General features: G+C 41.3%; 2 protein-coding genes across 2 annotated transcripts; both read right to left on the bottom strand.

Moving 5' to 3' along the window:
* Window positions 1-1,904: 1,904 nt before the first annotated feature.
* On the bottom strand, window positions 1,905-8,764 carry LOC117765016 (chitinase-3-like protein 2; the record flags this gene model as incomplete). Its single annotated transcript, XM_034591219.1, has 12 exons — window positions 8,711-8,764; window positions 6,284-6,315; window positions 6,016-6,042; window positions 5,669-5,873; window positions 5,526-5,582; window positions 4,983-5,148; window positions 4,755-4,879; window positions 4,536-4,659; window positions 4,263-4,445; window positions 3,651-3,767; window positions 3,408-3,540; window positions 1,905-2,152 (listed from the first exon to the last, which is right to left on the bottom strand). Coding segments are annotated over exons 2-12 (1,410 nt in total), but the record flags the coding sequence as incomplete, so codon positions are not given.
* Window positions 8,765-13,116: 4,352 nt separating this feature from the next.
* Window positions 13,117-23,424, bottom strand: LOC117765211 (chitinase-3-like protein 2). The gene is made up of 11 exons (XM_034591538.1): window positions 23,400-23,424; window positions 23,137-23,174; window positions 22,801-23,006; window positions 22,658-22,714; window positions 22,102-22,267; window positions 21,874-21,998; window positions 21,655-21,778; window positions 21,370-21,552; window positions 20,835-20,951; window positions 20,592-20,724; window positions 13,117-13,378 (listed from the first exon to the last, which is right to left on the bottom strand). The coding sequence occupies exons 1-11, from the start codon at window positions 23,422-23,424 to the stop codon at window positions 13,242-13,244; spliced, it is 1,311 nt and encodes a 436-aa protein (XP_034447429.1). The 3' UTR covers window positions 13,117-13,241.
* Between the last annotated feature and the right edge of the window lie 432 nt (window positions 23,425-23,856).

Genomic DNA, 23,856 nt, shown 5'->3' with positions numbered 1-23,856 from the left:
GAATTATTGTATACACAACCATTGTGTCCCCATGTAAGACAAATCTGGTCAGTTGAGGGCTAAATAAAGACCAACAAGAACATATCCATGCAATAGGGTTAGATACACCTACACAACATACAGTGTGTATGCATCAACCATATAATGAAGCAAATGAAGTTAGATTAATGATAAAGGAAAGGAGACCAAAAACATACATACAGGTACGATTTAAGGATAGTTTCAGTACAACAGTTGTAATGACACAGTACAGTTGTTCGTATGACATGTTAATAATTAAAAATAAATGATGTTGTGTATTAAACATACATGGATTAGAGGACATTTGATTGGTGACGGGAGATTGTGGAAATAAATATGTAAATGTTCATAGTTTCGTCTATAATGTTAATGATAAAGTATAAATTGTGTTTTCAAATTATGTGTAGATTAGTGAGGCTGAAAACAAACAACTGAATGATCATAAGAAATTGTAGTTATTTTAATTTCTAATAGTGACTACTTCAGTTGATAAGGATAAATATTAAAATATAACTTGAAACTCTTTAAGGTTATTTGCATTTGCTGTCTTTTTTCTTGAATTCCTCTCCATCTGGACACTTTAGGAGCACTGGAACTGAACAGTCGTAATAAGTAGTTTTGTCTGAGGGATTGGGGAACAGCCCATCCTTCTTTCCATTACAGGCCCCTTTAACACTACTTGTAGTAGTGGGAGCTGTGCTCGGGGTAGTTGTTGTGGTAGTTGGAGTTGTGGTAGTGGTAGTTGGGGTTGTGGTAGTGGTAGTTGGAGTAGTTGTTGTGGTAGTTGGAGTAGTTGTTGTGGTAGTTGGAGTTGTGCTAGTGGTAGTTGGGGTTGTGGTAGTGGTAGTTGGAGTAGTTGTTGTGGTAGTTGGAGTAGTTGGAGTTGGAGTAGTTGCTGTAGTAGTTGGAGTTGTGGTCGTTGGAGTAGTTGTTGTGGTCGTTGGAGTTGTGGTTGTGGTCGTTGGAGTAGTTGTTGTGGTCGTTGGAGTTGTGGTAGTGGTAGTTGGAGTTGTGGTTGTGGTAGTTGGAATAGTTGTTGTAGTAGTTGGAGTTGTGGTCGTTGGAGTTGTGGTAGTGGTAGTGGTAGTTGGAGTTGTGGTAGTGGTAGTTGCAGTAATTGTTGTGGTAGTGGTTGTGGGAGTTGTGGTGGTGAGAGCTGTGGTTGTAGTAGTTGTAGTTGTTTCGCATTTGCTGTCTTTTTTCTTGAATTCCTCTCCAACTGGACAGTTTCGGAGCACTGGAACTGAACAGTCGTAATAAGAACCTTTGTCTGAGGGATTGGGGAACAGCCCATCCTTCTTTCCATTACAGGCCCCTTTAACACTACTTGTAGTAGTGGGAGCTGTGCTCGTGGTAGTTGTTGTGGTAGTTGGAGTTGTGGTAGTGGTAGTTGGGGTTGTGGTAGTGGTAGTTGGAGTAGTTGTTGTGGTAGTTGGAGTAGTTGTAGTTGGAGTTGTTGTTGTTGTAGTTGGAGTTATGCTAGTGGTAGTTGGGGTTGTGGTAGTGGTAGTTGGAGTAGTTGTTGTGGTAGTTGGAGTTGTTGGAGTTGGAGTAGTTGCTGTAGTAGTTGGAGTTGTGGTCGTTGGAGTAGTTGTTGTGGTCGTTGGAGTTGTGGTTGTGGTCGTTGGAGTAGTTGTTGTGGTCGTTGGAGTTGTGGTTGTCGTAGTTGGAGTAGTTGTTGTGGTCGTTGTGGTAGTGGTAGTTGGAGTTGTGGTTGTGGTTGTGGTAGTTGGAATAGTTGTTGTAGTAGTTGGAGTTGTGGTCGTTGGAGTTGTGGTAGTGGTAGTGGTAGTTGGAGTTGTTGTTGTGGTAGTTGGAGTTGTGGTACTGGTAGTTGGAGTTGTTGTTGTGGTAGTTGGGGTTGTGGTAGTTGGAGTTGTGGTCATGGTAGTTGGAATAGTTGTTGTTGTTGGAGTTGTGGTAGTTGGAGTAGTTGTTGTGGTAGTGGTTGTGGGAGTTGTGGTGGTGAGAGCTGTGGTTGTAGTAGTTGTAGTTGTTTCGCATTTGCTGTCTTTTTTCTTGAATTCCTCTCCAACTGGACACTTTAGGAGCACTGGAACTGAACAGTCGTAATAAGTAGTTTTGTCTGAGGGATTGGGGAACAGCCCATCCTTCTTTCCATTACAGGCCCCTTTAACACTACTTGTAGTAGTGGGAGCTGTGCTCGTGGTAGTTGTTGTGGTAGTTGGAGTTGTAGTAGTGGTAGTTGGGGTTGTGGTAGTGGTAGTTGGAGTAGTTGTTGTGGTAGTTGGAGTAGTTGTTGTGGTAGTTGGAGTTGTGCTAGTGGTAGTTGGGGTTGTGGTAGTGGTAGTTGGAGTAGTTGTTGTGGTAGTTGGAGTAGTTGGAGTTGGAGTAGTTGCTGTAGTCGTTGGAGTTGTGGTCGTTGGAGTAGTTGTGGTCGTTGGAGTTGTGGTTGTGGTCGTTGGAGTAGTTGTTGTGGTCGTTGGAGTTGTGGTTGTCGTAGTTGGAGTAGTTGTTGTGGTCGTTGCAGTTGTGGTAGTGGTAGTTGGAGTTGTGGTTGTGGTTGTGGTAGTTGGAATAGTTGTTGTAGTAGTTGGAGTTGTGGTCGTTGGAGTTGTGGTAGTGGTAGTGGTAGTTGGAGTTGTTGTTGTGGTAGTTGGAGTTGTGGTACTGGTAGTTGGAGTTGTTGTTGTGGTAGTTGGGGTTGTGGTAGTTGGAGTTGTGGTCATGGTAGTTGGAATAGTTGTTGTTGTTGGAGTTGTAGTTGTGGTAGTTGGAGTAGTTGTTGTGGTAGTGGTGGTTGGGGTTGTGGTTGTGGTAGTTGCAGTAATTGTTGTGGTAGTGGTTGTGGGAGTTGTGGTGGTGAGAGCTGTGGTTGTAGTAGTTGTAGTTGTTTCGCATTTGCTGTCTTTTTTCTTGAATTCCTCTCCAACTGGACAGTTTAGGAGCACTGGAACTGAACAGTCGTAATAAGAACCTTTGTCTGAGGGATTGGGGAACAGCCCATCCTTCTTTCCATTACAGGCCCCTTTAACACTACTTGTAGTAGTAGGAGTTGTTGTCGTTGCAGTTGTGGTAGTTGGGGTTGGAGTTGTGGTTGTGGTTGTGGTAGTTGGAGTAGTTGTTGTGGTAGTTGGAGTTGTGGTCGTGGTAGTTGGAGTTGTGGTCATTGTAGTTGAGTCTGTGGTAGTGGAGGTTGAAGAACCAAAATTAAAAGGAACATTGGGGTAATGGCTCTAAAAGCTTCTTGATCATCACATCATACATTTTTATTACTGAGCGTAACTACTTAGATTTCCAAACAGAAACACCAAACAAGTTTACTACGAGAAAACATCAAGTTAATAAAAGTTGATAAAACTCGTAAATTAAATAAAAAATTAAAATCACTACCTCACTACACACACGTTTTAAAAATAACTTACTTTGAACCAGGAGAGAATTCAGGTGGCTGATGAAGGGACTTTTGCTCTGGTTACAGAATTTTCCGCTGAAGTCATCCAGGTCCAGAGACCAAACAAAGGCTCCTCCAAAGTTTTTTGCTTTTAAGTAACTGACCTGAGAGGATGAAGAGGAAAATACTTCTGCATGTTAACAAAACACAGTATACGTCTAAACAGAGTTGTGAGTCGTTTGCATCGTTATAACTAAATTTAACAGATGGTTACCTTCGTACTAATGCTGAGTGTGTCATCAAATCCAACCCACTGGTTTTCTGTGATGGCATATGGAACTTGCTGATCAGGAATCCTTTGGACCATCTCCCCTTTAGTATAAAGGCAAGTCTGAAAAGAAGCATCACATTACTCATATAGATGCAAAGAAATAGAGTTCAGACCTTTATGGTGCGTTCAGACCCAACATGACGCGAAATTGAACCTCACGTTATTGGCTTGCTTTTGGAATCACTGGGCAACGGACAGAACTAACTGAGTAAGGCAGCTAATGCTAGTACTCTTATCTTGGTTCATAGTAAAGTGCAACCCATAGCTAGAATTAAATGAGATGAATATTTCCAGAACTTCGTTATTTGTGTTTTACAGTAACGGGTTGTATCCTACGTTACGGGCCAACAGACGGCGGAAATTGGGTTTGTCCTCAATTCTGATTCTTGGTTCGTTACAAGTATCTCAATGCTTGAAACACTTTCAACTTGTGTAGCTGTAATCCCACTGTGTGTAAAGGTCGGTTCACGCTTGGCCTGGTCCCACCTTTATTGTACAATAAACACCAATAATATAAATTACTTACATTCCCAGCTCATAGTAATATAATAATACCTCATAATAGGCCCAGAATCCTTCTTCACCAGTGTAGCAGCCTTCTTCACCAGTGCCGTTGGCTGGAGCTCCAACATCACTGGATGCAGAGGAGAGGGAAAAAGCTCGCCCATATGCAGCTAGTCCCAAATTTAGCGATTGTGCAGGTGCTCCCTTGTCCACCCAATACTGCATGGCAGAGTCCTAAAGTGTGGGGGGGAAACAATAAAGATGAGAGTGCATCTGTTCATAGATAGGGGTTCAGACAATCTATGTATGAATCATGGTATTTACAGTATTATAGTAGATTTTGTCTCCAGTATCGTGGGATCCCACGTATAAGGGACTGTGATGTCCTGTGACATTTTCCCAGGGGCCGTGAAAGTCAAACGTCAGCACATTGAGGAAATCCAGGTCCCTGTTAGAATAGAGAGGAAGTCATGTTGACCAAAGTGCTTTGACATGTGATCATGGGTGTAATGTAAATATTTATGAAATAAAAGATTAGTTTACTTGGTAATCTTTTCGACTTCATAACTGGCATCAATGACCTCTCTCTCAGCAGAGACACTTGCTGTGAGGATTAATCGGTCACGGTTATGTTTTTTCCCTTCAGTCTCAAAGGCAGCATTGAGCTCCTACTCAACAACAACAAAAAAAACATAGTTCAGTCAAGTCTAACATCCTATAAAAACAGATCCTATGGCATATTTCTTTGAGTTTCAGAGGAAAGGGTCTGACCTTGCACAACAGTGTAAATTTCTGCTTGTTGTTTGGGTCGCCTCCTGCTCCCACAGGATACATCCAGTCCAGGTTTAACCCATCAAACTGAAATATTCTCAGCAGTGCGACAGCAGACTGGATGAATGTTGTTCTCTTTTGTTTGGTTGACGCCATCGTAGTGAATCTGATAAACATTTAACACAGTGCTCTTAATATCCACTTAATTATAATATGGAGTTATTAACATCTTTAATAGGCTACGATAAAATAATAAAGAAGCAGGACACACAAGTAGGAGTCATATAAAAATATAAAAGCTTAAAAATGATCATTGCTCCCAGTTTGCACACGCCGCAGTGGCTTGGCACAAACCATATGTGCTGCTTCATTTAAACCATTGATTATGCTGGATGTGCAAATCACAAAAAAACAAAACATAGCATTACAAATACCAACATACTTTAGTACTGCTTACACTTGTTTTTGGACTCATAAAAATGCCCAAATGTGAAATTCTTGTATGTATTTTTGTACGTATGTATCTATAGAAGTATAACTTACTTTTCTTTGTTAAAGGTTGGGCCACCAACAGCCAACAGGGTTTTGAGTGAAGGATTTCTGTGGGAGCATAACATTTAAGTAATTATTGGAAAAATAAAAAGTTTGAAATGATTTTAAAAATGTGAACAAGCTGAAGTTCTAACCTGGTTTTGAGCCCATTAAACAACTGATAGCGAAATATTTCTGCTCTTCTAGTGGGGACCAGCTCATTGAATTCATTGATGTCAGAGAAGGCGTAGATCAGATGGGTACATTTGTTCGGATCGATATCCTCAATCGTGAACTTCCCAGCGTCTGGTCTATCTTCGGCCAAGCTGTTAAAGTAACACACCAGCCTTTCGGAAGAGCCTGAGACATGAATAAAAAAAAGTTTGAATTAGAATGAATTGGTTTTCAAAGACAGCAGTTTTATCAAACTCTCATCAATTGTTGAGTTAGGAACCTTATTTATTTGCTGGAAGAACTGTTATGATTAATAAGTGCCACTTACCCAAGCTGGCGATGACCAGGCAGAGACCTTCAAAGATAAAGAGTGGATCATTACGAGGTTAACTATAAAAGTTAACTGGTCAGTTCATCTAAATCCACATGTAATTTGAACCTTGTGACCACATTTTGAAAGATATTTCCTCAAAAAAATCAGGTGATTCCGAAGGTTTCACCTTTTCTTTTTGTCACTTAAAGTATAAAAATGTGTTTTTAAGATCTGGTTGAGTGGAATATTTAAGAAAGTGTTTTACTTGGTTAGTGAGCCTTACCTGCTGTCAGAACTATGTTGCACATGTTGTCACTATATGGAAAGAAAAGAAAGAAAGTATATATTTTTATAAACAGTATTATGAAATAAAAAATGGATCCAGTCGGTGGTCATGTCAGTGTCGAAGCCTCAGTGTGACTCTTTTGCTGGTAAATATGTTTTTTAAAAGTCATGCCAGGACTGCACTCACTATTACCTGCATGGCTGCTACCAGCTAGTTAGCATGGGTGTGCTCTGCCCCACACAAAGATAAGGTGCAACCATATCTGGTTCAACAGCACCATGATGTCCGGGTGTGTTTATAGTGTTGGTGCACGATGACAGATGCCACACAGCTGAAAAGGTTTGAATATTAGGATTTCCATCAGAGTGTCATGTTTACACCACAGCTGATAAAATCTTTTCACTAACATGCACACACACGCCATTACATGAATAAGTAAGAAACAGAAATTAACACACACAGAGGGAGTGTGACCTCATTCTTTGCTCAGGACATCATTACTTCACAAATTCTTGACTATATATATATATATATATATATATATATATATATATATATATACTTATTGTAAGTCGCTTTGGATAAAAGCGTCAGCTAAATGAAATGTAATGTAATATATATATGTATAAAACCTTTTAATATACAACATATAGAGTAATATAACGCGACTAAACGTGGACCTGTGGAAATCTGAAACCAATCCACAGGTACAAGATGAGGTCGTGGGTCCTTGGGTTAAAGTTGACCCAGGTAAAGGGGACTCGACTCTGACTTGACTTGGACTCTTCTTTGGTGACTCGGAGTGGGACTTAAACACCACAGGACACAGACTTGAGATTTAGTGACCTGACGATAACACGGGTGGTGAGTGTAGCTTGTTGAAGCTTGAATTGAGTTAACTCAACAATAACTAGCTAGTCATGCAGCTGTCTTCATACCACAAGCTTGGGCAATTAATTTGTGTTGTGCAAAAATGCTGCACAGCACGAAAGTTAATCTCGAACATTGATCTTACTCAGCATTGTTTAATAAACCCCTGAACCCATGCCAGCTTGAAAGTAGAGTGAGAAAACTGTCAGCAGAACACAAGCTTCTGTTTGTACCTTTACAAAGTCATAACCGAAAATTATAAGATTTCTTTTCATTTACCTTTTCTTCGGGTAATTGGATTCAACAAATCAGAGCACAAATCAGCATCTGGAATTTTTTTGAGAATAAAACATATTGTATTATAACAACACACAATCAAACCTTTAACAAATTGAAGTTAAATAAAAAAGGTGTTCAGAATTTAGAGAAAAATGTAGCGATACAGCTCAGATATTGAAAGCACAGGGAGTGGAAAGGACACAGCGCTCACTCAGGATCCTAAATATCAGATCTTTTTTATTTTATTTTATGTTTTATCCCAACGAATCTTATCGTACACTACCAGGTTTGATCTGAGCTAAACAGAATGCAATATATAATATAATATAATAAAGCTCGATTATAATAATAATCATAATCATAATCATAATCACACAATCTCAGCGCGTGAGTCGGTTAGAGAGCCGGTATAGTACAGCAACGGTTAAATTTGTAGTAATGTGGTACAATGAAATCAAAGCAAAAGGGATACTTACAAAGGTAATGGTGAAAGAAGCATCTACTGACTCCACTGTGACTGATGGAGGACTGATGAGTTTCTGGCTGTTAAATTGGGTAGACAGCTCCCAGGGTGTGGTAGTTACATTGGGTGTGGATAGTTAATGCAGTGTTGCAATGTCCAAAGTAATTATACCCTGATGGAAATGTGGACAAAAGATGGTTTAATTACCTGACGTCAGGTGACGGGGGAACATTTAGTACATTTAAAAACGTGTACAAAATAATTCAACAGCATGTTGATCATTTTTGAACAGTTTTTTTCTTTTAGTTCATTTTGACACTAAAGATATAATGGATAATTATGAGAGGAGGGATGTGTGACATAAATGACAAACTGACACCAGAGACATGGTCAGTCTGTTTAAATGGTTTGAGAATCAACAAATCCATCTTATGTCCCTCAGGCGGCTAAAATATCATAATGAAAAGATCATACTGAGTTTTCACCCCCAGTTGTTAACCTCCTGAAATCAACACAAAAGTTTGACACGTAAAAGTACAACAACTGTTAAACACAGACCCACAATATATAAACAGAACAACGCAAGAGTAAGGGGAGATGAGCAACAGCAGCATCATCATCATCATAAAAGGCATGTCTAATTACACAGTGTAAAACTAAACTGGTAAGAACACACCTACACTAAAGGTTAACTTGGATAACAAAAGAAACAATAATTTACATCTGAGAAGTATCATCATACAAGGCATGTACAGAAACTATTATATAAACACACAATGGCACACACACCCAACTGGGTTAGAAACACCTACCTATCATCTTGTTGTTATTCCTCCATGTTAACAAATTGTCCGGAACTGAGGATTAACAAACACTGTTTGGAATGAAATACAGCTACTGGAAATATATACAGCACTGGTTTTGTGTGTAGACTGAACTAAAACACTGTGTAATGAACTAAAGACGTGATTCCTCGTACACGTCAGATTGTGTTTTCATTGGCTCACACAAAGCAAGTTTGTTTATAGAGGACATTTCAAACACCGGTGAACAAATAGATGTGAAAGATGCCAGAGAATAGTTAAAAAGACCAGTGGTGAAGAGAAAAGCAATTTTTGAACAAAACAAGGAAGTTTAAAAAAAAAAAAAAAACTGAAAACTAAATGTACATCCAAACAAATTATTCTGACGTAATATTAAAACAGAATCACTGATCAATCAATTGTAATGTTAAATGCAAGGCTATTTACATCTTTCTTCAAAACTTGCATGAGCAGGGAAGGTGAATCACTTAATTAGTGTTTGGTGTCCTATAAAAGGACATACCAATCTATTTGAGGATAATTGCATTGTTCATACCTGTGTATGGAATTGTTACAACCTCATTTAACGTCATCATCAGTAGAACAAGTGACATCAGCAGCTCCTCCCCTGGTCTGGATACGCCTCCAAACCTCCGTAGTTTGTGATCAGTTCACATTATGATGGATTCAGTAGATGCTCGCTCAGGTTTAACTGGTTGAGCGTCTCCTTACATCAAGTGCCCTCACTGTGGCCTCACTCGTCACCTGCAGAGCATTAATGGGAATTAACAAATATTGTGTTTTTGCGTGAGCTCCCAACACAAAGCTGTTATAGAGAAGTCAGGACACAACACAATTGTTGTTGGCTGACATTTGTGGGAGCATTTGCCCAACAGGTTCTGCAGACAAAGACAAGCGAGTAGCCTACTAGAGAGCAGAGTGGCAGACCTGGAACAGTACACAGTATACAACATGAATAATGTGATCGTCTCTGGCCACACACACAAGTACATGCATCCTACCCATATCACCCTTTACAGTACATCCTACATTCAGCCTTGTGTAGAAAACATGCTCATGTTGGGTGTAAACCAGTGGTAGGAAGAGTGTCAATGATAAGACCATATATTGTGGTCTTATTGGAGCTGTGCAGGGCTCCCTGGTGTCTGCCCCGACTTGGTGGCGCGGTGACTCGGTGATGGGCTGTGCGCCTTCTCCCCTCGTGGAGCTGTCCGTGATCTCTGTCTCCGTAGCCAGGGACTGTTTATGTTTATTTATCGCAAGTCATATCGTCATCGCGATATTAAACAACATTATCGCATATTAGGGCTGTGCTCAAAAAATCGATATGGCAATATATCGTGACGTCCTCCTTGCTGATGCATGCATCGATGCAGATGTTACTGTATCGATACGGCATCAAATGCTGTGACGGCAGTCTTGAAAACGAAACATCACCTATGGTGCAGTGCACAATAATGCCAATAGGTGGCAGCATAGGGAAAAACAGCACACGTCTCAATTCAAAACAAACATTGAAGGAAACAGTGAAAAACTGGCGGAGTTATTGCACGTGAAGTGCTTTGCCCGCAGTCTGAATTTGGCCGCTCAACGTGCACTCAAGACGGCCACTGTTTCCCGTCAACTGGGAAGAACTCGCAGCATTGTGGCTTTTTTTAGGAAAAGCACAATTGCAAGCCATGCCCTGAATGAAAAGCAGAAGCTACTTAATCTCCCCGAGCACAAGCTCATGACAGATGTAGCTACGAGATGTGCTGAAGATGTGGCTAAAGCCCTGAAGCCGATAAAAGTTGCAACACTCGTAATGTCAGAAGAAAAGACCCCTACGCTGTCTGTTATAGCACCGCTGCATGCCCAGCTGTGCAACTGCGCTCATGTCCAAGCAACAGACTGCACTTACGAGGGACATTAAAAACACTGTATCCGGGGATCTTGGGAAGAGATACGTGAGCCAGATCCTTTCTGTGCATCGCTTTTTTTTTTTATTATAATTTTGTCTTTATAAAAGAACTGATATGTTCTGTGGACATTCTTACAGCAAATAGAAGTGCACTTAAGTCAAGTGAAACCAGAATATTATGGCTATTTAAGTTTAAAAGTTAAGGAATATTTTATTTGCACTTATCAATAACTCTGGGATGAGAAAGATAATTATTTTATTATTATATTATTATAAGAGTTTTGAGTAGTGCGATCCTTAAGGCTTTGCCTTTGTTGTTATATGGAATAATAAATAACAGCTGTTGTAGTAAATTCTGTGCAGGACATGGTCATTATTCAAAAGCAACGTGTATCGTGATACGTATCGTATCGTGAGGTTGTAGGCAATACCCAGCCCTATCGCATATCGCATGTTGTTCTTATACCGTGCTGCCCTAATGCGATGGATTCATGCTGAGAACATCGCCACATACCACACACGGCGGCCTGGGCTCTTCCTCCGTCCCACTCCAACTGAATCCAAATAGGAGGTAACCTGCGTCATATCTCCTGACTGTTTTGCGCCGTTTGCCGCTAGCAGGTCCTGTGGAGACTTCACTGGCACTGCTAACGTGGCTACTAGCACTTGCGCTTGGTTTACTGTCGAACGGCCACTTCACTTTGGCTGCTTGAAATATTCTCCTCCTGATACGGTCTTTTCTTCCGAATAGTTGCCGTTTGGAGCCACGACTGTAGTGTTTTTTAACCGTCCATTATATGTTAATACTACTATAATATTTCTGAGATTCTTCTGCGTTCCACTAGAGGGAGCTTGCGTACTACTGTTGGTATGCATACCATAGTTTAAGAATCAGTGCCCTAAATCATTTTAAAAGACAATTATTACCATATAAAGCATATTACTCAGACCAGAATCCTTGATTTCATTCACACCAGGATATATACATATATATATAGTGTTACTAAGAATATCTGTACAAGTTTTTAAATGGACATCTAGTTGTCATAATTTTAGGATCTATGTTTTTTTTCTGTCTAATCCTCAGATTAAAAGAGGCACATCTATTGTCCGTAACACTTTCTCACCATTAGATTGCATTTCCTAATGAAAACAGCCTGGGGAAATGATTTGGGTAAAGTTATCATGGAAGAATCTTCCTGAACAAAGCGTTTACAGTTCAAAGTGGTGCACTGGTTGGCTTTGCAAAATGTAACTAAATACAAAGTGTGCATGCATTCAATGTCAGTTGCACTATCTGTCATTATAGGGAGACCTATGGATACTTGTCTTTGGAATAAAAGGATCAGATCCCGTTCCAACAGGCTCTGAATATATCATGAGAAAGTCTGCAACCCTTCTAGCACGTAAAGGGATATTATTAAACTGGAAGCTCCAACCAACTCTCTACCTATATTACACGATATCCTCTCTTCCCACAACATTTCCTAAAATGTATTTTTTCATCCACAAATCTTTCTCTCTTTTTCTGATTAATCGTGTCTGGATACGTTCCTCAGCTCTCACATCATATCTGACGTGAATTCACAGTACACCATAGTATTGTCTGAAATGTGTAACTAGTGCTGAGTTCTGCACCTTCAGGCTCTGCTGTTATGTTTTATACAATTTTTTGTCTATTTTCTATTAATTGATAAATTCATTGCTTATTTTGTTATTTATTTAATCCTGTTCCTCTTATTCTCCCTTTTCCCTTATGAATGATATGCTCAATGTCAAAAATCCCAATAAAAAGAGATGTTAAAAACGATTTCAATTCTAATCTTTTGTCATCTGCAATATAAAGGGTATGCAGCATGGAATGGAATTGAGTAAAGGCCCAGTACCGTGGAAATAAGATAAGACCCTTCTATCTTATTTCCACGGTACTGGGCCGTTTATCTCATAAGCATCTGACAGACAAATGACAACCAACCAATAATCAAACTTCAAACAAAACCAAACTAAATATGGGAAACTTTCATTTGTTACTCATAATTTAATTATTTATTTAGTAATATTGATTCAAATTTATCAAAGTTAAGCTCACAATATAGAATTATTTTATACACAACCATTGTGTCCCCATGTAAGACAAATCTGGTCAGTTAAGGGCTACATAAAGACCAACAAGAACATATCCATGCAATAGGGTTAGATACACCTACACAACATACAGTGTGTATGCATCAACCATATAATGAAGCAAATGAAGTTAAATAAATGATAAAGGAAAGGAGACCAAAAACATACATACAGGTACGATTTAAGGACAGAATCAGGACACAGTACAGTTGTTCGTATGACATGTTAATAATTAAAAATAATTAATGTTTTTTATTAAACATATATGGATTAGAGGACATTTGATTGGTGATGGGGAGATTATGGAAATAAATATGTAAATGTTTGTAGTTTCATCTATAATCTATAATTGTGTTTTCAAATTATGTGTAGATTAGTGAGGCTGAAGACAAACAACTGAATGATCATAAGAAATTGTAGTTATACTAATTTGTAATAGTGACTACTTCAGTTGATAAGGATAAATATTAAAATATAACTTGAAACTCTTTAAGGTTATTGGCAGCTGCTGTCTTTTTTCTTGAATTCCTTTCCATCTGGACACTTTAGGAGCACTGGAACTGAACAGTCGTAATAAGTAGTTTTGTCTGAGGGATTGGGGAACAGCCCATCCTTCTTTCCATTACAGGCCCCTTTAACACTAATTATAGTAGTAGGAGTTGTGGTAGTGGGAGTTGTGCTGGTAGTAGTGGGGGCTGTGCTCGTGGTAGTTGGAGTAGTTGTTGTGGTAGTTGGAGTAGTTGTTGTAGTAGTTGGAGTAGTTGTTATGGTAGTTGGAGTAGTTGTTGTGGTAGTTGGAGTAGTTGTTGTAGTAGTTGGAGTAGTTGTTATGGTAGTTGGAGTAGTTGTTGTGGTAGTTGGAGTTGTGGTAGTGGTAGTTAGAGTAGTTGTTGTGGTAGTTGGAGTAGTTGTTGTGGTAGTTGGAGTTGTGGTAGTGGTAGTGGTAGTGGTAGTTGGGGTTGTGGTAGTGGTAGTTGGAGTAGTTGCTGTAGTAGTTGGAGTTGTGGTCGTTGGAGTAGTTGTTGTGGTAGTTGGAGTTGTGGTAGTGGTAGTTGGGGTTGTGGTAGTGGTAGTTGGAGTAGTTGTTGTGGTAGTTGGAGAAGTTGTAGTTGGAGTAGTTGTTGTGGTAGTTGGAGTTGTGGTAGTTGGGGTTGTGGTAGTGGTAGTTGGAGTACTTGCTGTAGTAGTTGGAGTTGTGGTCATTGGAGTAGTTGTTGTGGTAGTTGGAGTAGTTGTTGTGGTAGTTGGAGTTGTGGTAGTGGTAGTTGGGGTTGTGGTAGTGGTAGTTGGAGTAGTTGTTGTGGTAGTTGGAGTAGTTGTAGTTGTAGTAGTTGTAGTAGTTGTTGTGGTAGTTGGAGTTGTGGTAGTAGGAGTAGTTTTTGTGGTAGTTGGAGTTGTGGTAGTGGTAGTTGGAGTAGTTGTTGTGGTAGTTGGAGTAGTTGGAGTTGGAGTAGTGGTAGTGGTAGTTGGGGTTGTGGTAGTGGTAGTTGGAGTAGTTGCTGTAGTAGTTGGAGTTGTGGTCATTGGAGTAGTTGTTGTGGTCGTTGGAGTAGTTGTTGTGGTAGTTGGAGTAGTTGTTGTGGTAGGTGGAGTTGTGGTAGTGGTAGTTGGGGTTGTGGTAGTGGTAGTTGGAGTAGTTGTTGTGGTAGTTGGAGTTGTGGTAGTGGTAGTTGGGGTTGTGGTAGTGGTAGTTGGAGTAGTTGCTGTAGTAGTTGGAGTTGTGGTTGTGGTCGTTGGAGTAGTAGTTGTGGTCGTTGGAGTTGTGGTTGTCGTAGTCGGAGTAGTTGTTGTGGTCGTTGCAGTTGTGGTAGTGGTAGTTGGGGTTGTGGTAGTTGGAGTTGTGGTTGTGGTAGTTGGAATAGTTGTTGTAGTAGTTGGAGTTGTGGTCGTTGGAGTTGTGGTAGTGGTAGTTGGGGTTGTGGTCATGGTAGTTGGAGTAGTTGTTGTGGTAGTTGGAGTTGTGGTTGTGGTCATTGGAGCTGTGGTCATGGTAGTTGGAGTAGTTGCTGTAGTAGTTGGAGTCGTGGTCGTTGGAGTTGTGGTTGTGGTCGTTGGAGTAGTTGTTGTGGTAGTTGGAGTTGTGGTAGTGGTAGTTGGAGTTGTGGTTGTGGTAGTTGGAGTAGTTGTGGTTGTTGGAGGTGTGGTAGTGGTAGCTGGCATTGTGGTAATGGTAGGTGGAGTAGTTGTAGTAGTAGTTGGGGTTGTGGTAGTGGTAGTTGGGGTTGTGGTCGTGGTAGTTGGAGTAGTTGTTGTGGTAGTTGGAGTTGTGGTTGTGGTCATTGGAGCTGTGGTCATGGTAGTTGGAGTTGTGGTCGTGGTAGTTGGAGTAGTTGTTGTGGTTGTGGTAGTGGTAGTTGCAGTAGTTGCTGTGGTAGTGGTTGTGGGAGTTGTGGTGGTGAGAGCTGTGGTTGTAGTAGTTGTAGTTGTTTCGCATTTGCTGTCTTTTTTCTTGAATTCCTCTCCAACTGGACAGTTTCGGAGCACTGGAACTGAACAGTCGTAATAAGAACCTTTGTCTGAGGGATTGGGGAACAGCCCATCCTTCTTTCCATTACAGGCCCCTTTAACACTACTTGTAGTAGTAGGAGTTGTGGTAGTGGGAGTTGTGCTGGTAGTAGTGGGAGCTGTGCTCGTGGTAGTTGGAGTAGTTGTTGTGGTAGTTGGAGTAGTTGTTGTAGTAGTTGTAGTAGTTGTTGTGGTAGTTGGAGTAGTTGTTGTGGTAGTTGGAGTAGTTGTAGTTGGAGTAGTTGTTGTGGTAGTTGGAGTTGTGGTAGTGGTAGTTGGGGTTGTGGTAGTGGTAGTTGGAGTAGTTGTGGTAGTTGGAGTAGTTGGAGTTGGAGTAGTTGTTGTGGTAGTTGGAGTTGTGGTAGTGGTAGTGGTAGTTGGAGTAGTTGCTGTAGTAGTTGGAGTTGTGGTCATTGGAGTAGTTGTTGTGGTCGTTGGAGTTGTGGTCATTGGAGTAGTTGTTGTGGTCGTTGGAGTTGTGGTTGTGGTCGTTGGAGTAGTTGTTGTGGTAGTTGGAGTAGTTGTTGTAGTAGTTGGAGTTGTGGTCATTGGAGTAGTTGTTGTGGTCGTTGGAGTTGTGGTTGTGGTCGTTGGAGTAGTTGTTGTGGTAGTTGGAGTAGTTGTTGTGGTAGTTGGAGTAGTTGTTGTGGTAGTTGGAGTTGTGGTAGTGGTAGTTGGGGTTGTGGTAGTGGTAGTTGGGGTTGTGGTAGTGGTAATTGGAGTAGTTGTTGTGGTAGTTGGAGTTGTGGTAGTGGTAGTTGGGGTTGTGGTAGTGGTAGTTGGAGTAGTTGTTGTGGTAGTTGGAGTAGTTGTTCTGGTAGTTGGAGTTGTGGTAGTGGTAGTTGGGGTTGTGGTAGTGGTAGTGGTAGTGGTAGTTGGAGTAGTTGCTGTAGTAGTTGGAGTTGTGGTTGTGGTAGTTGGGGTTGTGGTAGTTGGAGTTGGGGTTGTGGTAGTGGTAGTGGTAGTGGTAGTTGGAGTAGTTGTTGTGGTCGTTGGAGTTGTGTTTGTCGTAGTTGGAGTAATTGTTGTGGTCGTTGCAGTTGTGGTAGTGGTAGTTGGGGTTGTGGTAGTTGGAGTTGTGGTAGTTGGAATAGTTGTTGTAGTAGTTGGAGTTGTGGTCGTTGGAGTTGTGGTAGTGGTAGTTGGGGTTGTGGTCGTGGTAGTTGGAGTAGTTGTTGTGGTAGTTGGAGTTGTGATTGTGGTCATTGGAGCTGTGGTCATGGTAGTTGGAGTAGTTGTTGTGGTAGTTGGAGTTGTGGTTGTGGTAGTTGGAGTAGTTGTGGTTGTTGGAGGTGTGGTAGTGGTAGCTGGCATTGTGGTAATGGTAGGTGGAGTAGTTGTAGTAGTAGTTGGGGTGCTGGTCGTGGTAGTTGGAGTAGTTGTTGTGGTAGTTGGAGTTGTGGTTGTGGTCATTGGAGCTGTGGTCATGGTAGTTGGAGTAGTTGTTGTGGTTGGAGGTGTGGTAGTGGTAGCTGGCATTGTGGTAATGGTAGGTGGAGTAGTTGTAGTAGTAGTTGGGGTTGTGGTAGTTTGAGTTGTGGTCATGCTAGTTGGAGTAGTTGTGGTCATTGGAGTTGTTGTAGTGGTAGTTGGAGTTGTGGTAGTGGTAGTAGTGGTAGTTGGAGTTGTGGTCATGGGAGTTGCGGTTGTGGTAGTTGGGGTTGTGGTAGTGGTAGTTGGACTTGTGGTCATGGTAGTTGGAGTTGTGGTCGTGGTAGTTGGAGTAGTTGTTGTGGTGGTTGGAGTTGTGGTAGTTGGGGTTGTGGCAGTGGTAGTTGGAGTTGTGGTCATGGTAGTTGGAGTTGTGGTCGTGGTAGTTGGAGTAGTTGTAGTTGGAGTAGTTGTTGTGGTAGTGGTGGTTGGGGTTGTGGTAGTGGTAGTTGCAGTAGTTGCTGTGGTAGTGGCTGTGGGAGTTGTGGTGGTGAGAGCTGTGGTTGTAGTAGTTGTAGTTGTTTCGCATTTGCTGTCTTTTTTCTTGAATTCCTCTCCAACTGGACAGTTTCGGAGCACTGGAACTGAACAGTCGTAATAAGAACCTTTGTCTGAGGGATTGGGGAACAGTCCATCCTTCTTTCCATTACAGGCACCTTTAACACTACTTGTAGTAGTAGGAGTTGTGGTAGTGGGAGTTGTGCTGGTAGTAGTGGGAGCTGTGCTCGTGGTAGTTGGAGTAGTTGTTGTGGTAGTTGGAGTAGTTGTTGTAGTAGTTGGAGTAGTTGTTGTGGTAGTTGGAGTAGTTGTTGTGGTAGTTGGAGTAGTTGTTGTGGTAGTTGGAGTTGTGGTAGTGGTAGTTGGGGTTGTGGTAGTGGTAGTTGGAGTAGTTGTTGTGGTAGTTGGAGTTGTGGTAGTGGTAGTTGGGGTTGTGGTAGTGGTAGTTGGAGTAGTTGTTGTGGTAGTTGGTGTAGTTGGAGTAGTTGGAGTTGGAGTAGTTGTTGTGGTAGTTGGAGTTGTGGTAGTGGTAGTTGGGGTTGTGGTAGTGGTAGTTGGAGTAGTTGCTGTAGTAGTTGGAGTTGTGGTCGTTGGAGTAGTTGTTGTGGTAGTTGGAGTAGTTGTTGTGGTAGTTGGAGTTGTGGTAGTTGGGGTTGTGGCAGTGGTAGTTGGAGTTGTGGTCATGGTAGTTGGAGTTGTGGTCGTGGTAGTTGGAGTAGTTGTAGTTGGAGTAGTTGTTGTGGTAGTGGTGGTTGGGGTTGTGGTAGTGGTAGTTGCAGTAGTTGCTGTGGTAGTGGTTGTGGGAGTTGTGGTGGTGAGAGCTGTGGTTGTAGTAGTTGTAGTTGTTTCGCATTTGCTGTCTTTTTTCTTGAATTCCTCTCCAACTGGACAGTTTCGGAGCACTGGAACTGAACAGTCGTAATAAGAACCTTTGTCTGAGGGATTGGGGAACAGCCCATCCTTCTTTCCATTACAGGCACCTTTAACACTACTTGTAGTAGTAGGAGTTGTGGTAGTGGGAGTTGTGCTGGTAGTAGTGGGAGCTGTGCTCGTGGTAGTTGGAGTAGTTGTTGTGGTAGTTGGAGTAGTTGTTGTAGTAGTTGGAGTAGTTGTTGTGGTAGTTGGAGTAGTTGTTGTGGTAGTTGGAGTAGTTGTTGTGGTAGTTGGAGTTGTGGTAGTGGTAGTCGGGGTTGTGGTAGTTGGAGTAGTTGTTGTGGTAGTTGGAGTTGTGGTAGTGGTAGTTGGGGTTGTGGTAGTGGTAGTTGGAGTAGTTGCTGTAGTAGTTGGAGTTGTGGTTGTTGGAGTAGTTGTTGTGGTAGTTGGAGTAGTTGGAGTAGTTGTTGTGGTAGTTGGAGTTGTGGTAGTGGTAATTGGGGTTGTGGTAGTGGTAGTTGGAGTAGTTGTTGTGGTAGTTGGAGTAGTTGTAGTTGGAGTAGTTGTTGTGGTAGTGGTGGTTGGGGATGTGGTAGTGGTAGTTGGAGTAGTTGTTGTGGTAGTTGGAGTAGTTGTAGTTGGAGTAGTTGTTGTGGTAGTGGTGGTTGGGGTTGTGGTAGTGGTAGTTGCAGTAGTTGCTGTGGTAATGGTTGTGGGAGTTGTGGTGGTGAGAGCTGTGGTTGTAGTAGTTGTAGTTGTTTCGCATTTGCTGTCTTTTTTCTTGAATTCCTCTCCAACTGGACAGTTTCGGAGCACTGGAACTGAACAGTCGTAATAAGAACCTTTGTCTGAGGGATTGGGGAACAGCCCATCCTTCTTTCCATTACAGGCCCCTTTAACACTACTTGTAGTAGTAGGAGTTGTGCTGGTAGTTGGGGTTGTGGTAGTGGTAGTTGGAGTAGTTGTTGTGGTAGTTGGTGTAGTTGGAGTAGTTGGAGTTGGAGTAGTTGTTGTGGTAGTTGGAGTTGTGGTAGTGGTAGTTGGGGTTGTGGTAGTGGTAGTTGGAGTAGTTGCTGTAGTAGTTGGAGTTGTGGTTGTTGGAGTAGTTGTTGTGGTAGTTGGAGTAGTTGTTGTGGTAGTTGGAGTTGTGGTAGTGGTAATTGGGGTTGGGGTAGTGGTAGTTGGAGTAGTTGTTGTGGTAGTTGGAGTAGTTGTAGTTGGAGTAGTTGTTGTGGTAGTGGTGGTTGGGGATGTGGTAGTGGTAGTGGTAGTTGCAGTAGTTGCTGTGGTAATGGTTGTGGGAGTTGTGGTGGTGAGAGCTGTGGTTGTAGTAGTTGTAGTTGTTTCGCATTTGCTGTCTTTTTTCTTGAATTCCTCTCCAACTGGACAGTTTCGGAGCACTGGAACTGAACAGTCGTAATAAGAACCTTTGTCTGAGGGATTGGGGAACAGCCCATCCTTCTTTCCATTACAGGCCCCTTTAACACTACTTGTAGTAGTAGGAGTTGTGCTGGTAGTTGGGGTTGTGGTAGTGGTAGTTGGAGTAGTTGTTGTGGTAGTTGGAGTAGTTGGAGTTGGAGTAGTTGTTGTGGTAGTTGGAGTTGTGGTAGTGGTAGTTGGGGTTGTGGTAGTGGTAGTTGGAGTAGTTGCTGTAGTAGTTGGAGTTGTGGTCGTTGGAGTAGTTGTTGTGGTAGTTGGAGTAGTTGTTGTGGTAGTTGGAGTTGTAGTAGTGGTAGTTGGGGTTGTGGTAGTGGTAGTTGGAGTAGTTGTTGTGGTAGTTGGAGTAGTTGTAGTTGGAGTAGTTGTTGTGGTAGTGGTGGTTGGGGTTGTGGTAGTGGTAGTTGGGGTTGTGGTAGTGGTAGTGGTAGTTGGAGTAGTTGTTGTGGTAGTTGGAGTAGTTGTAGTTGGAGTAGTTGTTGTGGTAATGGTTGTGGGAGTTGTGGTGGTGAGAGCTGTGGTTGTAGTAGTTGTAGTTGTTTCGCATTTGCTGTCTTTTTTCTTGAATTCCTCTCCAACTGGACAGTTTCGGAGCACTGGAACTGAACAGTCGTAATAAGAACCTTTGTCTGAGGGATTGGGGAACAGCCCATCCTTCTTTCCATTACAGGCCCCTTTAACGCGATCTGTAGTAGTAGGAGTTGTTGTCGTTGCAGTTGTGGTAGTTGGGGTTGTGGTGGTTGGAGTAGTTGTTGTGGTAGTTGGAGTAGTTGTTGTAGTAGTTGGAGTAGTTGTTGTGGTAGTTGGAGTTGTGGTAGTGGTAGTTGGGGTTGTGGTAGTGGTAGTTGGAGTTGAGGCTGTGGTAGTGGAGGTTGACGAACCTAAAATAACAGGAACATTGGGTTAATTGCTTTAAAAGCTTCTTGATCATCACATCATACATTTTTATTACTGAGCGTCACTACTTAGATTCCTAAAGAGAAACAGAAAGGACGTTTACAACGAGAAAACATCAAGTTAATAAAACCTGATAAAACTCGTAAATTAAATATAAAAATAAAAATCACTACCTCACTACACACACTTTTTCAAATGTCTTACTTTGAACCAGGAGAGAATTCAGGTGGCTGATGAAGGGACTTTTGCTCTGGTTACAGAAATTTCCGCTGAAGTCATCCAGGTCCAGGGACCAAACAAAGGCTCCTCCAAAGTTTTTTGCTTTTAAGTAACTGACCTGAGAGGACGAAGAGGAAAATACTTCTGCATGTTAACAAAACACAGTATACGTCTAAACAGAGTTCTGAGTCGTTTGCATCGTTATAACTCAATTTAACAGATGGTTACCTTCGTACTAATGCTGCGTGTGTCATCAAATCCAACCCACTGGTTTTCTGTGATGGCATATGGAACTTTCTGATCGGGAATCCTTTGGACCATCTCCCCTTTCGTATAAAGGCAAGTCTGAAAAGAAGCATCACATTACTCATATAGATGCAAAGAAATAGAGTTCAGACCTTTATGGTGCGTTCAGACCAAACAAGATGCGAAATTGAACCTCACGTTATTGGCCTGCTTTTGGAATCACTGGGCAACGGACAGAACTAACTGAGTAAGGCAGCTAATGCTAGTGCTCTAATGTTGGTTCATAGTAAAGTGCAACCCATAGCTGGAATTAAATGAGATGAATATTTCCAGAACTCCTCAATATCTGATTCTTGGTTCATCACAAGGATTATTTGAAACACTTTCAACTTGTGTAGCTGTAATCCCACTGTGTCTAAAGGTTGGTTCACGCTTGGCCTGGTCCCACCTTTATTGTACAAAAAACACTAATAATATAAATTACTTACATTCCCAGCTCATAGTAATATAATAATACCTCATAATAGGCCCAGAATCCTTCTTCACCAGTGTAGCAGCCTTCTTCACCAGGGCCGCTGGCTGGAGCTCCAACATCACTGGATGCAGAGGGGAGGGAAAAAGCTCGCCCATATGCAGCTAGTCCCAAATTTAGCAATTGTGCAGGTGCTCCCGTGTCCAACCAATACTGCATGGCAGAGTCCTACAGTGTGGGGGGGGGGGGGGGGGGGGGACAATACAGATCAGAGTGCATCTGTTCATAGATAGGGGTTCAGACAATCTATGTATGAATCATGGTATTTACAGTATTATAGTAGATTTTGTCTCCAGTATCTTGGGATCCCACGTATAAGGGACTGTGATGTCCTGTGACATTTTCCCAGGGGCCGTGAAAGTCATACGTCAGCACATTGAGGAAGTCCAGGTCCCTGTTAGAATAGAGAGGAAGTCATGTTGACCAAAGTGCTTTTACATGTGATCATGGGTGTAATGTAAATATTTATGAAATAAAAGATTAGTTTACTTGGTAATGTTTTTGACTTCATAGCTGGCATCAATGACCTCTCTCTCAGCAGAGACACTTGCTGTCAGGATTAATCGGTCATGGTTATGTTTTTTCCCTTCAGTCTCAAAGGCAGCATTGAGCTCCTACTCAACAACAACAACAAAAACATAGTTCAGTCAAGTCTAACATCCTACAAAAACAGATCCTATGGCATATTTCTTTGAGTTTCAGAGGAAAGGGTCTGACCTTGCACAACAGTGTAAATTTCTGCTTGTTGTCTGGGTCGCCTCCTGCTCCCACAGGGTACATCCAGTCCAGGTTTAACCCATCAAACTGAAATATTCTCAGCAATGCGACAGCAGACTGGATGAATGTTGTTCTCTTTTGTTTGGTTGACGCCATCGTAGTGAATCTGATAAACATTTAACACAGTGCTCTTAATATCCACTTAATTATAATATGGAGTTATTAACATCTTTAATAGGCTACGATAAAATAATAAAAAAGCAGGACACACAAGTAGGAGTCATATAAAAATATAAAAGCTTATTAAATGATCATTGCTCCCAGTTTGCACTCGCCGCAGTGGCTTGGCACAAACCATATGTGCTGCTTCATTTAAACCATTGATTATGCTGGATGTGCAAATCACAAACAAAAAACCAACATGAATGGACAAAGCATTACAAATACCAACATACTTTAGTACTGCTTACACTTGTTTTTGGACTCATAAAAATGCCCAAATGTGAAATTCTTGTACGTATGTTTGTACGTATGTATCTATAGAAGTATAACTTACTTTTCTTTGTTAAAGGTTGGGCCACCAACAGCCAACAGGGTTTTGAGTGAAGGATTTCTGTGGGAGCATAACATTTAAGTAATTATTGGAAAAATAAAAAGTTTGAAATGATTTTAAAAATGTGAACAAGCTGATGTTCTAACCTGGTTTTGAGCCCATTAAACAACTGATAGCGAAATATTTCTGCTCTTCTAGTGGGGACCAGCTCATTGAATTCATTGATGTCAGAGAAGGCGTAGATCAGATGGGTACATTTGTTCGGATCGATATCCTCAACCTTGAACTTCCCAGCGTCTGGTCTATCTTCGGCCAAGCTGTTAAAGTAACACACCAGCCTTTCGGAAGAGCCTGAGACATGAATAAAAAAAAGTTTGAATTAGAATGAATTGGTTTTCAAAGACAGCAGTTTTATCAAACTCTCATCAATTGTTGAGTTAGGAACCTTATTTATTTGCTGGAAGAACTGTTATGATTAATAAGTGCCTCTTACCGAAGCTGGCGATGATCAGGCAGAGACCTTCAAAGATAAAGAGTGGATCATTATGAGGTTAACTAGAAAAGTGAACTTTCAGTTCATCAAAATCCACATGTAATTTGAACCATTTTGAAATTTCCTCGAAAAATCAGGTGATTCCAAAGGTTTCACCTTTTCTTTTTGTCACTTAAAGTATAAAAATGTGTTTTTAAGATCTGGTTGAGTGGAATATTTAAGAAAGTGTTTTACTTGGTTAGTGAGCCTTACCTGCTGTCAGAACTATGTTGCACATGTTGTCACTATATGGAAAGAAAAAAAAGAATTAAGAAAATATATTTTTATAAACATTATTCATACAAATCTTCACTCTGAGCACTCAATATTCATTTCATTTCATTTCAGCATTTTCCCTTTATTCTAGTTCCATATTAATTATATATTTTTATAAATATTGTCATATTGTAACTATTTTGAAATGTTTTAGCTTTTTAGTCTAATAATGCTATTTATGCTGATTTGCTTAGTATTGTGTCATTTTTAGATATACACACAGGATGATTTGTGATGGTGGGCCCCCGAAAAAGCTTTGAATTCATCTCAGAAATAGGTCACCCGTCTTAAACGTTATGAGTTCAGTATCCACTGCCAGTAGGTGTCACTCTTCTACCACAATCTCAGACCAAGTGCTCCATTGGCCACAACTCCCCACATCTTCAAGAGCTCA

This window comes from Hippoglossus hippoglossus, chromosome 7, assembly GCF_009819705.1.
Source record: "Hippoglossus hippoglossus isolate fHipHip1 chromosome 7, fHipHip1.pri, whole genome shotgun sequence".
Taxonomy (NCBI): domain Eukaryota; kingdom Metazoa; phylum Chordata; class Actinopteri; order Pleuronectiformes; family Pleuronectidae; genus Hippoglossus; species Hippoglossus hippoglossus.
Note: the sequence above shows the minus strand (reverse complement) of the source record. Positions and strands in the feature narration are given on the sequence as shown.

Bases quoted from the DNA above. Each gene is read 5' to 3' on its own strand.
- LOC117765211 (XM_034591538.1), bottom strand. From the start codon at position 23,424: ATGTGCAACATAGTTCTGACAGCAG. The intron at 21,779-21,873 runs GTAAACTAATCT...CTATTCTAACAG, and splicing joins GAAGTCAAAAACATTACCAA to GGACCTGGACTTCCTCAATG. The intron at 20,725-20,834 runs GTAACCATCTGT...TCGTCCTCTCAG, and splicing joins CACGCAGCATTAGTACGAAG to GTCAGTTACTTAAAAGCAAA.